Source organism: Ostrea edulis, chromosome 4, assembly GCF_947568905.1.
Source record: "Ostrea edulis chromosome 4, xbOstEdul1.1, whole genome shotgun sequence".
In the NCBI taxonomy this organism is placed as follows: domain Eukaryota; kingdom Metazoa; phylum Mollusca; class Bivalvia; order Ostreida; family Ostreidae; genus Ostrea; species Ostrea edulis.
This window is the reverse complement of record NC_079167.1, coordinates 86,271,116-86,288,103: the sequence shown is the minus strand read 5'-3', so window position 1 is coordinate 86,288,103 and position 16,988 is coordinate 86,271,116. Positions and strand designations below refer to the sequence as shown.

The 16,988-nt window shown below is 34.7% G+C and overlaps 1 protein-coding gene and 1 long non-coding RNA gene across 2 annotated transcripts; both read left to right on the top strand.

The window, feature by feature from the left end:
- Positions 1-2,018: 2,018 nt before the first annotated feature.
- LOC130054416 (uncharacterized) lies at positions 2,019-2,844 on the top strand. The gene is made up of 2 exons (XR_008802732.1): positions 2,019-2,108; positions 2,294-2,844. It is a non-coding gene; the product is annotated as an uncharacterized LOC130054416 (long non-coding RNA).
- Positions 2,845-15,078: 12,234 nt separating this feature from the next.
- Positions 15,079-16,694, top strand: LOC125671458 (serine/threonine-protein kinase mos-like). The gene has a single exon (XM_048907211.2). The coding sequence runs from the start codon at positions 15,335-15,337 to the stop codon at positions 16,316-16,318; it is 984 nt and encodes a 327-aa protein (XP_048763168.1). The 5' UTR covers positions 15,079-15,334; the 3' UTR covers positions 16,319-16,694.
- Positions 16,695-16,988: the final 294 nt, after the last annotated feature.

Genomic DNA, 16,988 nt, shown 5'->3' with positions numbered 1-16,988 from the left:
ATACTGAATATAAAACTGAGCACGATCAATGATACGTGAAAGAACGCGATTGTAGTCAATTTGATGGGTGAAAATTCAGATGAGATGTTTGATGGGTGAAAATTCAGATGAGATGTGCAGGTTTAAAAGTTTCTGTTGCTGGTGCATGAAAATTCATTTCATACCTGCAAGCTGTAAAGTGTAAAGTATGTCTTTGTATAAAGATTCTTATATCGAATTTTCTATAGAGTAATTAAAAACACAGGCATTCGACGTTTTAAATATATGTAATAAAAAAAATTGTCTTCCTGTAAACATAATATTCACAAGGTATATTACGCCGCCATATCTTGGTTTTCTTTTTCGGCGAAAAGTTCGATATGATATGATAATTCGACCCCCACCGTTTAAAAACAACTCTGTCAAGGTCTTCCCTCTCGCATCGTCATGTTGAACTGGAAATAAAGTCCATTTATCGGCTATAATCAACCGTCAAACATCGTCTACTGCTTCTCAAATGCGAAAAATCGCTGATATATTTAAAACGTCGAGTGCCTGTGACTAAAAACTTTGACGTCACAAAGAATCTCAGCCTGAGTACATTCTCTACCCAGAGTTCCGTGCGCTACACGGACTATATACGGTCAATTTGCAGAAATCTAGCAAAAGTTTCTAATACCCAACGTTTATGTTTTGGACTAAATATTTCGTCATATTATGAAATACTTTGGGTGCAATTAAATTGATGCTTGAGGAAACCACCATCCAGCACCAAACGCCAGACCCTGACCTGGAACCCGCAGGGTAAGAGATAGAGGGGACGTCCAAGAAACACCTGGAGGAGTGACTCCGAGTAAGAACTAAAAGCGTAGGACATGACCTGGCACGACGCCGCAAAAGCAGCCCAGAATGACTGTCGTCGATGGCTTATGTTTCTCACGGAACGACATGCCTAAGTAAGTAAGTAAATTGATGCTTACTGTAAATTGTTTAAAATCGCTGTTTTCTGATATTAGATTTGGAACTACTTCATAATATGCGCAGAGCTGCCAACCCTCACGATAATGCGTATGAATATAGGACATTCACGTGGTGGAGATTTAACTTGTGAAATAAGAGACAAATAGCTAAATGGTAAAACTTTACTTAACAAAGTGCCAATGGGCTATGAAAAGAGCCTCATGTATCACTTGTTGCCAGAACTTTTAAAGGAAAAGGAACAGATAATAGCTGTTTATGGCACTTGGAGATCACATACACCTGTATATCAGATATTCATGAAAAGGCATCTAATAGACTAAACCTCTTACGTATGCTGAAATATACTCTAAATAGGCAATCTTTGATAAAAATTTATTTTATTTTATTCGCCCTGTTATTGGATATGGTAATTTAGTTTGGGATAATTGTACAGGAAGAGAAACCAATTTACTAGAGAATGTTCAGATTTCTGCAGCAAGAATAATTACTGTTATCATAACTTATTGATGTCTTTTTTACTTGTGTTATTATTGTAATATGTTACATGTATTTGCAACCTATAAGCAGTAATGCTTTTGGAAATAAACAATACAATACTGGAATGAGAGTAAATTCTTCCAGGTCAGCACTATATGATGAATTAGGCTGGTATAGCTTATCAACCAGAAGAAAAGTTCATAAACGTATTTTATTTTACAAAATAGTATATGAAATTGCTCCCCAATATCTTCAAGAACTTTTGATACCTTACATTCCTCCACCAAATTTTATATCAATAGAGAAACTATGATAATCTTAAATTTATTCTTCCTTAAGTTAGGACCTCATCATATATGAATAGCTTTGTACCTTCAACAATTAAACTATGGAATGACCTACCAACCAATATTAGAAACCTCTTACTCTTACATCATCTAAAACTGCTATAAACATATGTACTACAAAAACCAGATAAACTGTTTAATCATGGTAAACGCAATGCAAACATCTAGCATTGCCAATTGAGAGATAATGCTAGTAATCTAAATTTTGACCCACATAGTCAATTTCTACGAGATAATGCTACTTGTGATTTGTGTGGTCAACAAACGAAATCATTTGAAGCTGGGAGTTTTCAGGTCGTATGGGGCTTTAATGAATATTTGAAGGTATGTTTAGACACAATTATAGTAGGAACATATGTTAAGAATTTTTTGATATTACATTTTTGAGACAGCAACTCAAGAATACGATATAAGGCCTCAACCGTGCGCAGCTTTTTGTGCACCGTAAATCGAAGGTTTTTATAAGGGGTGGATCTGTAGCTCTCTGTTATGTCAAAATATTTTTTCAGACAGCTACGTACAGTTCTGCAGCTACCCAGTTTACTTTCGGAAGGTCGGTGGTCTATTCCCAGGTACATTGTATCTTGATTCTCTCTTCCACCAATAAAAACTGGGCGCCACCAGATAACTGAAAAATTGTTGAGTGTGGCGGAAAACAGCAAACAATCAATCAATCCTTATATTATCATTTGAATGATATATTATCCTTTTATTTCATATCTATATTGTAATTTCTTATGTACATCATTATGTGGACTTTACCTTGTACCTTAAAGGAGAAGGCTTATATAGGCGTTGTCTGCTGCCATTATGTTATTCACAATGAAATGCTGTTTAAAGGGAAAGGAAACGAGAATGGCTGTTTATATCATGTGATTATATTGTCACGTGCGTGATTCCAAGCGTTGACAGCTTGCGAGAGAATGACCTGAGGACTAGCATTTTGAATACATGCGCATGCGTGAGGTATGAAACGCGTCTTTTTTGCAGGAATATTTTGTTAATATTTTTGCAGTGTTTGTTTATATTGCAACCAAAAAATGAAATTTTGCCATATATATTTTCGACTTTTGTGATACCAAGTAAACTAAATAGAAGTATCCGTTTTTATGAAATAAAATTAAAAAAAAGAAAGAACTGTCTATAAGCATTCATTCAGTCGCTCCTCATTCCATTGACCCGAGAAAATGTGGTATATCAAACGGTTGGGACTACATAGAAAAAGCAAGGTTCCAGATGAGTATTATTTAAATAATGATGACTTGACAACGGATTCAAACTCTGTACGAGAAAAAGTGGACATCCATATTCAACAAAATCAACATTGTGAATGAAAAACAAAATTTGGAACGAAACATGCTCGATCCTCTCCATGAACGAATGATGAATTTAATAAACAGATCAGAATTGGGAAAATGAGAAAAGTAGTTAATTTTTAATAAATCCGGCAAATCTCCGGAAGTGGATGATTTACCATTGGAGGTCATTAAATCTGAAATCAAAGTAATACTTTGTTATACTCTGACACTCGCATTATTCCGTCGATTTGGCGGATTCGTCCGATTCTTAAAGACAATATACTTCAGATCAACTACAACAGGAATCATTCTACAGTGGCTGTAATGTACAGGTCTGTTCTAAACAATAGACTTTTGATATACTTATTGAGTTGTTGATGTCCTGCGGATGAACAAAATGCTTTTCGAACAGATCAATAGAAATTTTACTTTTGTGACATCTATTGACTTACATAATGCATTTGATTTGTTTGACAGAGAGTTGTTAGAATACAAAGTTTTGAGGAGTGCAATTGATGGTAACCTCTATCGTGCTGTCAAATCTTTGTACAAAGATACACACTCGTGTTTCCGTTTAGACGAGCGATACATGAACTGAAGGAGTGAGGCAGGGCGACCATTGACATCATGATGCCATAATTGTGTTGACTGGTTCTAGACTACTAGTATTGTAGTGGAGTACGGGATTATTACACACTATTTTCGAAATAGCCCAAAACAGAGCGATGCGATATTTCCTCGACGTTCATCGTGCCACACCACTCTTGTCACACCGCTCTTGTCACACCACTCTTGACACACCACTCTTGTCACACCACTCTTGTCACACCGCTCTTGTCACACCACTCTTGACACACCACTCTTGTCACACCACTCTTGACACACCACTCTTGTCACACCACTCTTGACACACCACTCTTGTCACACCGCTCTTGTCACACCACTCTTGACACACCACTCGTCACACCGCTCTTGTCACACCACTCTTGTCACACCGCTTCAAACGGTTTAACACTGTTCTGTCGGCATTAACGGAATAGGTTGCGCCTTTGGAACCATATAATAACGATGGACAAGTACTGGGATCGATCGCGCCTTAAAAACCCTGTAATATATGTGTAGAAACCCTTGATAATCAATATAAGATAGACATTTCAGGATAAAATGAAGCTCATATTGTATATCATTATTAATGGTCACGTGATTTATAAAGCCTCGCACTCCTCCTAACACAGTTATGCCTGCCTTTTTTCAATATTCAAAGAATGTGAAGGCGCAGTAGTACTTTTCCCCCATTTAAGTTGGTCTTTTGAGATATGATTGTAAACAAAAGTTATCTATTAAATGTTGATAAAGGACACCCTTTGGTGAACTTGAAAGAGACGACACTAGATTCTGTTTTTAAATATCCAATATTCTGAATTCAATTATCTTATATATTTATCTTTAAGTTGATTCAGACATAACTCCTCAAACAAATATCTAAAGCAATGCTTGGCATGTCATGTTTTACATTAACAATACAACTGTCATTGTTTGTAATTATATTTTTGTAACATTCTTTCGAAATACAGTTATTCATGATTTTGATTTTCAACGAGAATTTAAAAATTCTCGTTTTTCTTCTAATGTAAAATGGAATCTACCAAGTTCACAATACACCATACTATTGTTAGATCTTTTGTTTACTCCTATGATATTTTACAAAAAGAAAAATGTACTTTTTCAATGTCCGGTGCTTTATGAAAACCCCATTTCACATGCATAGAAAAGAATACTTTGTACATTAGTATCAAATATTGAACATTGTATTTCAACATTGAAATGATGATTTCTCAAGGTATTAGGTACTGCAAAAAGTGTTTGTGTTTGAAAAAAAATCCATTATAATTAAACAACATTCCTAAATACTTAACTGTATTCATAATTTCAAGGCACGGGTTATTATACACCCATTTCCCATTTTCCAAATTCCCCCCAGTATTTCTAAAAATAACGACCTTGGTTTTTGACACATTTACAATTAAATCCCAGTAATTAGAATAATTATAGAGAGTATTTGACATGTTTTGTATTTCTGAAAGTGTCTCCGACATAATCACCATTTCGTCAGCATGTACATTGATAGTAACATGTTAATCAATTGTAATTCAATAGGAGGACCATTGTTATTAACGAATTCACTGTCGCAGTACACTGTTGTTGTTTTTTGTCTGGGTTCGAATCCACCTCATTCCACGCTTATACAATTTTCTTTTAATTTTGCCTTCTTAAAAAGTTTTTAAAATTTTGTTTAAAAATGTATATATTTTCCTTGCAATAATCTAATTAAGATGCATGTTAATTCTTTATATATATATATATATATATATATATATATATATATGTGTGTGTGTGTGTATATATATATATATATAAGGCATTTATGTGAAAGCAAATTCCCTGTACACAAACGCAACCAAATGGAACGATATCTCGAGGAAGCAGGCTTTGTTCCGGGGGCAATGATCATTCATTGTGTTACTCGACTCAAGTACATGTGCTACGTATGAAAGCAAGCTAAGTTAAGTCTAGATAAGGTTTTTAAACTGTAGGTTTATGATTGATTAAAAAGAATTAGTGACATATTTTACTGTAGCAAGAACCAAAGTAAGTAAGCAATTAGCCTCAAAATCATGAAGTATCATTTGGAAATAGCGTAAACAATACAGGCATCATGCTACATTTCTTACCCTGAATTGATCCAAAGTATGACATCCCATCCGGAGCGGATATCAATAAATATTTCCCCATTGAAAAAAACACATCAAAAATGGTCTTATTCGGTACCCATTCACAAATAAAGATTCGTTTTAATACAAATAGGTTTCACTGTTACCTGGGATATTTTTGATAATAAATATTTAATATCTGTTCAGGGATTGTTATTCAGATTAAAATTATGATCTATTTCAATACATATGTGTGACTTAGAATTGAAAAAATGACTTGTAAAATTCTTGGAAACAAATTTTATGCAGTTTGACACATGCATATGCAGTCATTCAGAAACCCTCGTTTGATGATCGAAATTGACAAATTACGGTATTTGCTCATTTTCAACATTAATTACCTAAATGGGCACTCTTAATCAATTTCTATTAATTATTTCAATAAAATTTCACATTACATCGATTAGCTTGATGACCAACTTTTTCATGAATCCAAACATCATTCTAATATATTGGACTTCGGAAATACAACACTTTTAGGGAATACAATTAACGTGTTCACAGTGTATCAATAGTCGAGAAATATCTTATTTCCATTTTGTTTTTCAATTATACTGATTTTATCCAAAGTTTTCAGGACAGAAACAACAAAGGAAGTAAAATATTGTGACATGTAACAAAATACCTTTCCCCTGTATCCTGAGGTGTGTCGGTCAATATTCAATTTTATTGAACATATCACACATCAAGAATATTATTAATCATACAATACCTTAAGATCCATACCATTTTGTGTTTGCTTGCAAAATATATCCATCTGCTAGAAACTGATTTTTATAGAATTATTTAGATTAAAAGGGCTTTACATTTCTGATGTTCATTTATTACTTTGTGGCAGTAGAAATTTGTAATATGATGTAAACGGTATAACAAAATTTCGCTACCCAATAGTATATTCTTGAATTTAACAGATTTTGATAATTTGTTTAATTTCCAATCTCTGTTCAGTGGATAATTTGATCTGTTTGTCATTTTATGACAATTGTTTCGATTCAATCTTCACGCGTGCGATATACATATATCATAGTACGGAAGCTTAAAGGATCTAATTCTATACGATTGAATAGGGATACATTAAGAGAAGAACTCGTATGCTGTTAAAAAAGTGGCTTCTTATCTTTGTGTATTTTCGCAATGAAATACATGTATGTAAGGTGAAGATAACGAACAGTGATCAATCCTATAAGCAATACAAAATAGATAGTTCGGCAAACACGGACCTTTGGACACACCAGAGGTGGGATCGAGTACCTAGGAGGAGTAAGCATCCCCTGTCGACCGATCACACCCGCCGTGAGCCCTATATCCTGATCAGGTAAATGGAGCTATCTGTAGTCAAAATCAGTGTGCCAAGAACGGCCTAACAATAGGTATGAAACACGTCAGACAGCATTTGATCCAATGATAGGTTGTATTGACGAACTACATCGTTATTACGGCCATAGAATGTGCAAAATGCTGACTTCAATCAAGACGGTTGAAAGCCCTTTACCTTCAACTTGTTTGTCAGTAGCTTGCCTCGATTTCAAAACTGACCATACGCAGAACAAGCTTTTGTGTATCGAATCAGTTGAAACATATAAACACCATATACAGGTGATAATGGAATACTGCTACATAAATATGGGAAGTTGACGATGGAGAAGCTGAAATTATCCCATTTATCATAAAGTTGAGTTGTCAATTTGCCGTTAATGTTAACTTCCAATAAAATATCTAAGTATGAAGCAGAAGTGGACGACTCTGTTGTGTCTTTTATTTCGAGCTCACAGAGATATATCAAATCGACATATGAATGAAGTTATTACTATTTTAGAATAGACAAAACGTCGTCGATATATCTAAATGTCGAATTGAAGGCCACAGCAAGATATTTTTTCTTCTCACGTAGAAGTTTTTGAATAAACAAACCTCCATTAAATTAGTCTTGATGCATCTGTCTACATACAAAATTGATTGAATATTGTTTAACGTCCCTCTCCAGAATATTTCACTCATATGGAGACGTCACCACTGCCGGTGAAGGGCTACAAAATTTAGGCCTATGCTCGGCGTTTATGGCCATTGAGAAGGGAGGGTTTTTTTTTTATCGTGCCACACCTGATGTAACACGGGACCTCGGTTTTTGCGGTCTCATCCGAAGGACCGCCCCATTTAGTCGCCTCTTACGACAAGCAAGGGGGTACTGAGGATCTATTCTAACCCGGATCCCCACGGGATGTCTACATACAGAATATCTATTTCAACATACTTATGTAGATATACAAGATAATTATTTCAACATGCGTCTGTCGACATGCACGATATCTATATCATTTAAGTTTACATGTTTACACATCTTTTCATTGGTTGAATTATCATATGAATATCGTATACCCCGAAAAATAAAATAAAGACCGGAACTACTTTCTATTGGAATGTTGGTGATTCCCTTGAATGGTCTATTTATAGATCTATTTATAGATTGGGAATCCTGAAAAGAACAACTTAACAACTCTATCGATCCAAATAAATTCATTCAACAAAAACATTAACATATTAAAAATAAATGATAAATAAATAATTAATTTTACAAAATAAAATAAATATGACTCCCATGAAACCAAGCAAACGAATTGGCAGGGTGGTCTCAACACATCTGATGCTCCACAGAATAAGCGAATGTACTGAACGGGGAATGACAATTAATTGTCCAGTTCTCACCCTACGACAACTTCTTCATGTCACAGACCCGAATGCCACATCATTATTCAATCACTGTTCCGAAGCTGCAATGGCGTCTCCACAATCAGAGAAAGCGTGGTTCACAGCAAATTAGCTTGTCAAAGCGTACCAGTTTTCGAAATTCATGTCTGACATATCTAGAAATTCTGGATGCTCTCAAAATTACCCCGTACACTGTCTCAAAGCGACTGCAATTCTACGACGATGGTTTTGAACTCCGACATATTATATGTTCATGAGTGGGCACCGGAACGAGGCGTCCGTGCCCAGTAATAACAGGAATTGCAGTGACCATCAAAAGCAATGCCTTAGTAATTCACTAGTAAAACTTGCAAGACCCTCTGCAGCACTCACTTGTCCCCCTGGAAACCCTCAAGAGAACCCTACTCACCTGGTCTCTGATCGCATGACACATCATGCACATGTTCCACGCTTACCGTTCGTACCGACATCGAACATTGAGGTGAATGTCAGTTCCACTCTACAAAGTTCCAGTAATTTTCTATCCACAGGATTCATCTCTAACTCATCCTTTCAAAGCTGCACCTTTCAGTTCTCAGGGACCCGTTTGTAAGTCAAAAGTAAACAGTTCGTGGAAGCCGCCATTTCCGATTTTCAGTCGATGTTTTCATAAATTACTACGCCAATTTCGAAGCGTCATATAATGTAGTTCAAGAATAAATCTTTAATTGAACTCAAATCATATCATGTTTTATCATTCAAACTCGATGCTTTACATATTTAAATGATAAGGAATGAATTTATTATCTTTTCGGTGGTTGGAGGGATTCCACGAAAAAAGAGACGGAAAACTTTGCATCATGCGCTAAGCGCAATGATGCAGTTTTCCGTCCTTTTTGTTCATGGATCCCTCCATCCACCGAAAAGATAATATATTCATTCCTTAATTCAACATCCTTCTATATTGACATACAAGATATATTTCAACATGTGTATGTCGACATGCAAGATATGTTTCAACATGCAGCTTAAATACATCTTCACATAAGTATGAACTCACGTTTAGAGTAGAGTTATTTACAGAAAAGTCATGCAATATTTTTGTTTTATTTTTGGAGAACACGGCCCAAAGTTAAGTAATTTGTCAAATTAGTATTCAGTTATATAATCACGGCATTAACCGTGCGTAGGTAATGGTTCGTGGACCTCCTCTTGAAATGTGTAGGCATGGCGGCAGTGTACACGTACACTGTTCAAAGTTCATCAGAAATCCTGTTTATAGTTTACATGCTTTTGAATGTTTGAGTCTCTCTCTCTCTCTCTCTCTCTCTCTCTCTCTCTCGTTTTCTAGTATAATCAGTTTTTGTACAAATTGGACAAAGTCTCCTCAGAAACCCCTCCCCTTAATATTCACCATTACCTGGGGGTACCAGTAGCCGACTGAACAACTACATTAAAAACATAAAGCACTGTTATATTGATACATCTTTTAACGAAAATGTGTGATTCTAACATACTTTACAGATATATTTACAGACTTCTTTAAATCATTTTATTTTTTTATTTTATTTTTTTTTTTACAATATATTACACTGATTTTTCTGAATTTCAATTCAAATACATGCTATGAAAAATAATTTTGAATCATCGAGAAACTGGATACAATTATTGAATATGTGTCATACAATGACTTAATATAGAGGAGCTTATTTGGTTTCACAGATCCATAATACCGCGGGGCCGCAGTTTTTTACCGTAAATTTCCATTATTTGCCACATAGGAAACACAAAAATTAAGTAAAAAGATTTTAACCGAAGGGAATGTTTTTTTGGGTCGTTTATACCAGTTCTTTATTTTCATGTTAATTATCGATGTTAATTATCGCATGCCTTAAAGCTATATATCCCTTCAGAACGCTAATCCGCAGTACTGTGATGGTGAACGATGCAGTAAACAAACATTACCAAGGGAAGTTTCAGTTTCTTTAATTCCGTGAGCCATATGGCTCATTGGATTCACATACACATATATAATTATACACAGGTAGTGCAGTAGATATATAGATATAATACATACAGGAGCAGGATATGGAGAGTGCATAAACTTACATAACGTTAAATACTCAATGTCATTGCATAAATTGAAGTTATATATAAACACAGTATATACATATATTACAGGTATTCATAACCAATTACACTGATTCATAATATGTACTGTATCCGGTATATGCGGCAAAATAATATGCTCTATGCACTATTGATAACCGTCTCATTACGTAGTTTCGCGGCACATTTCAGATATTTACCTAAATTACTCAGTTCTTTGATGTTATTTACACTCAGAAGCTTGGTCAATTTAAATACAGTTGGTTTTGCATAATAGAATTGTTTAATATATTTTTTTCTTAATTCTTTATAAAGAGGGCATCTTAGAATGAAGTGGAATTCGTCTTCAATATCATTTAAATTACAGTATTTACAAATCCTCATATTTCTGGGAATATTATTATGTCTACCGGTTTCTATGCATAATGAATGTGACGAGGTTCTATAACGAGTAATAAGCTGCTTACTATAAGAGTCTATTGGTTTTCTTAGATAATACTGTACACAAAAATTGTCAACAAGGTGCCGGTATAGCATACACTTTGATGAACTTTCATAACTACACATTATATTTTGTCTGTATATATCTAACATTTTGTGTTCGATAATTCTATAAATATTTTGGTTCCTATTGTGGTCCCACAAGTAAGTTAAACCCAGATTAGACAACTCTTCTTTTATATTAGCTAACCAGTTATTATTATAAGTGAACATGTCTTCGTAACAAGCCTTTAATATACAATTGTTTGTGTTCTTCAGTAACTCTAATAAATTTACCAAATTAAAGAGAAAAAGTACTTGTTATTACAAAGGTGCAAGATAAACTCTGGCTGCACAGGAACAATAATTTCGAGATGTTTACTCAGCGTATTATAATTGACAGCTTGACAGCACCTGTGTAAACTTCATTTGATAAAAATTCTCAAATAAAGCGCTCTTCCCGTGATATGTTGGATATATTCAAGAAATAATTTTCATTTTTGCACGAAAAAAAAAAAAAGAGAAAAAAAGATGAGGGTATGAAGTTATGGACTGTGACACTCCACGTCAACATCCTACATGAATCACATTAGCGCTTAGATCTGAAAAGTATGCCGGCTTCACACGTTGCAATTCACATCCTCAGGTATTTTCAATAATGAAATTATATCTGATATTTACATTACTTTCATTTCTGGCAGCCATTCGTTAAAATAGACGTCTATATTTAAATTTTATGCACATTGTTTACAACAACAGCGCGTTCATAAGGAAATGCCTATCATTAGTTTTAAATTAAGCTTCAAAAGCAGTGTTTGCTTTACTGATCGTATTTTGTATAAACAACACCTACTCCACTTGATATCTAAATTCTAAATATCCACAAGGTCTTAACTGACGAAAATTTAGTTTCTCTCTCTCTCTCTCTCTCTCTCTCTCTCTCTCTCTCTCTCTGCACCTCAGTTATATATCATTAAGTTGTTTCACGTCATTCGAACATTTTTTATTGTGTCAAAGTACAAATGGATCAAAAACGAGTTCTTACAAGTTCCTATTCTTAAGCGTTATGTGTACAATTGCCCTAATCGGAGAACATGGCGATGATTCTACACGTTATAATAGTAAAATTAAAAATACAAGATTGGATAAGAATCATTATAATACAGTATGTTGAACTATAATTCAGATCTTAATAAAATCAATAAAATTGTTGTACATGACAAAAACACCACATATTTTTTTATTTACATCAATTGTTCCAAAGCATGAGAGACGTACGAGTATTCTATTACAAGTACTATATCTACTACTAGTCAAAAAGTTTGTATCTCACATTGAATTACTTTTTACGTATACCGATGTTTTGTACAGTCTTCAGAAGGGGTAGGTTTACTAGGTATTGTAATTAATATATCTAGAAATTATTTACCATGCATTTCTTTCTCCTCAGATAATAACTTGCAGTGTTTTATCTTTTTATCAATTTTTTTTTACGCCAGTTTCTTGCTTCGTGTATGTTATCGTAGCTGATGTGTATTCCAATCGATAGTGCTAGAACTGTCACTCCTGTTTGGGGCACATGTTCACGTGTTTAAACAATATTTATTCAATATATTCATGGTCTATATAAGCCCTGTCTCTACTGATCAAACAGGACAAGTACAAAAAACTAAAATTCTATAATGGTGATAATAATGGCCTTTATTTATACAGGATAGCACAGTTCAGAACATATTCACATTGTGGTCCTGAAAACATCTATACAGACAGCAGTACCGGTATTGTACAGATGAAATATAAATTGATATATGAAGATATGTTACATACATGCGCTATCTATATACATAAAATTGAAAACAAAAACAAATCTATATGTTTTTAATTTCCAGGATGAAAAGAATTTCCAAGATAAGAGGATTTAAAAGTTTCAAATGTTGGTTGATATTTTAAAAATTCTGGCATATTGTTCCACAACTGTTAATCGTAAATTGTAAAAGATCTTTTAAAATATTGTTTCTTTGCCCTCTGGATATATAATGAATTACTTTGACTTAATCTGGTAGATCTACTACCACTAATTTTCACTGAAAAACATCTACATTATCGGGAATTAAACCATGTAAAACTTGAAGACAAGAATGATAGTTCTGTGTACAAATTAGTCCGACAAAGGCATCCACCTAAGTTGCTCCATCATTTCTGTTGTAGGTGTATAAAACTTTCTATCTAAAATCACTTTATAATCACTCTAACAGCTCGCTTTTGAAGTATACATCATTTGTCATGACCGTCCTTGTTTTTCATATTACCCCAAACAGTACAACAGTCGTTAGAATAAGGAAAGACAATTGTATCAAAAACTTCCAGAAATACTCAATGTCACAAGGTATCTATGAGGTCCAAGTAAAACTTATATAATCTAGATTTACTAGCCTAATTTTGGCCCAGCAGCCTTGGAAAAATTATTTGTTATAGCTAACATAAACTTCATTCAAATATCTACAAATATATTTGTTGGTTCAACAGCATATTTACTCTATATGACCTGTTTATTTCACTCTTAGTACTTACTTAAAAAACTTTAATATTTTGTGATGGGCCTAAAAAAAAAACTAACGATAGCATTTCTCGCATGTATGTCTCAAAATCAAACAGCGGTGCATATCACTTGCATTATACAAGATCTAATTTAAACAATACTTATTCGATAAATTGATCAGATTGGACAGCAGGCTTAGCCTATATGATCCCTCTCCCTAAGAATCGAACAGGATATGAGCATGTACAAAATTGTATGACATATGCAATTAATTTGAATTCGGATTACCTGGCATAGTGAAGGTCAAGTTCAATACTTTACTGACCACATATCAATCACAGATATACACAATATCTCCAACTTTGTGTAGGTAGGACTTCTCTTGGTGCTTTCAGCGAACAGCATACCCCCACCCACCTCCCAAAAAAGTTCCGAATACATCCTACAACAATTATGAAACGAAAAAAAAAGAAAGATAAAACATTTTAGATATTTTAAACTACAGAATGTACATTAGATGTAAAAACAAATTCAACTCAGTCCCATTAAGGAGGGATACTACACCAAAGAAAATTGATATGGATAAAATGTGGAGGGTGTACAAATATATATATATATCGAAAAGTTTCAATTCTACTTTATTTAGTCAAACAAATGCAGTTTTAGTAGAAAGCAATATGGAAAAATTTTTTTAAAGCCTGCTGGACTCAGAACTCGCGATCTACAGATTTGCCATTGACACGCTACGGTAATCTACTGAGCGACTAAGATAAATCTAAAAGGAATAGACAAATATTGCTGATATTCATGTCTGAAAAGAGATCGGCCATTATGACGATGTACATGTAGCATACAAGGTATCTCCTTAAACGTAGTGTTCGAGAAGGTGAAACTGAAAATATCAATTATTTGCATAATGTGAAAGTTATAAAAATAGAATGCTTTACACTTAATCATCGGCATTTTCTTCTTTCAAAACGTTTAATGAAATATTTCTGCTTTACACTTAATCATCGGCATTTTCTTCTTTCAAAACGTTTAATGAAATATTTCTACAACACATAAGATATTTTCTCCCCAGTATCTTACTCAAGTTAAAATCAAATTGTTGGATCAATTTAGTTTTCATGAGCATAGTTTGTTTCGACACAATATTCAGAATCAATTCATTTATTTTATAAATTTTCGAATTATATGCACGTATCTTGTATTAAAATTATAACAATCAAATACTTGTGTTGAAACTTTCACTAATTATGTGAAAGATTGCACTTCCTGGACAAGTTAATAGAGTTGTAATTGGTGGAAAGTGATTTGAACAAGATAACCACTTAATTGAAAGCTGTTTTCCAGTTGTCGAAGTAGTCCATTGAAGAGTACAGATTCTTAATGTGCAATAATTATGTAATTGCTTGTTACAACACGGAGTAAACAAGCACCTGACAGTCTATTAACGCCTCCATTAGAGGTTTTGGAGCCGGGGTGTCAATAGTCCGAGTGAACCAGCGTTACTAACCTTCGGGGTACCTTCAGTTATTAGATGGTAGAGTATCGTGACCAGCCAACCACAGCTTAGTACTGCTCAGTACAAGGACATATTTAAGACAAGGATCTGGTCTCGCGACAAACCCTTGTTATTGAATTTTGAAGGAATGCACACTCGACAAGATGAAAACTGCAAATCACCTCAATACAAATCCCATGATGAAGACGAGTTTCACCAAGAGAAGCTGGCAGAAGTTAAAGAATTTGTTGTCCAAGTACAGGCGAGGTCGGAGAGTTTCCCGCAAGTTTAAAATTAACTTGGTGAATGGCAAGAGAAAAACAAAGCTGAACAAGTATGACGTGAAACTGGGACACTTACTGGGGACGGGCGGGTTCGGATCTGTGTATCTGGGAGCCTTCAGACAACGCGATGTTGCAGTGAAAATCATGCATAAACAATGTAAAAACGTAGCGGCCCAGTTAGAGAGTTTTAAGGCCGAGCTTCACGTTCTGGACTTTGATCATGAGAACATCGTGAGGACTTTAGCCGCTACCTCCATACAAGAATTTCACGAAGGAGCGTGGATAGTGATGGAGTACGCCGGGAATAAAACACTGCAGACCCTGATTAATCTGGAAGAGTTGGGACAGGAGACGAGAATCAAGTTCGCCCTTCAGTTATCGGATGCTCTCCGGTATCTCCATGATAATCACGTGATACATCTAGACCTGAAACCCACAAACATTCTCGTTTCTGCCTGTTGGGATGTAAAACTCGCGGACTTTGGCTGCTCACAGAAAGCGGAGGCAAACACTGGGCTAATCAGCCCCACCCAGCGCTCCCACCTGACGGGAACCTTTGCTTACCGCGCCCCGGAACTTCTTAAGGGTCAGATCCCCTCCTGTAAGGCGGACATTTACGCTCTAGGTGTGACTTTGTGGCAGATGTTAACGCGGGAAAACCCGTATGGGAATGAGAATCAGCATGTGGTTATATTCAGTGTTGTGGCGTATGGACATCGCCCCGCCCACCCGAACATTAAGCTGGACCCTTTCGAAGAGTGTTACCGAGATCTCTACACACAGTGCTGGTCAGTGGCTCAATGCGACCGGCCCTCGGCAGAAGAACTTTACGAAACGCTCAAGATCTGGACTGAACACATGTAGCTGTTCACGTCGACCGTGATATGGGGTCAAATTCCTGGACTGTGATAATTTGAGCGCTGTTTTTGCATTTGGAGGCCTTTTTCTATATTTGCTATTTTTTGTGCTATTGCACGTTGTTGTTTTTATAATTTATACATGTATTTATTATTTTAAAATCGCCCTCGCACCACCTCGCGATCTGATGGTCGCACCTTGCGATGGGTGGTGCGAGGGAGTTTGTACAAGTATTTATTTGTTTATACATTATGTTGTTTTTTTGAGAGCCTTTTCTCTCTTTACATTTTTTCACCTTTATACATGATTGTACATAGTTTATATACACTTTATCTTTACAAGTGCTTTGTTGTTACAAAATTTAATAAATGTTATACATGAAGTGTTTTGTTGGAATGACTGACATCGAGATTGTGCAAGCTAACGGGTTTTTGATTTAAGACACTTGATATAAAAAATGTTTTATATATATATATATATATATATATATATATATATATATATATATATATATATATATATACATTGTATATACTAATATATATATATATATATATATATACAATATATATATATAAAAATATATATATATATAAAAATATATATATATGCTTAGTTTAGTTGTAAGAAGTGCAAATGTTTAATTCCTGGAAAAAAAAACCCACCCTAAAGTAAG

Coding starts and splice junctions, on each gene's coding strand:
- LOC125671458 (XM_048907211.2), top strand. CDS start 15,335: ATGAAAACTGCAAATCACCTCAATACAAATCCCATGATGAAGACGAGT.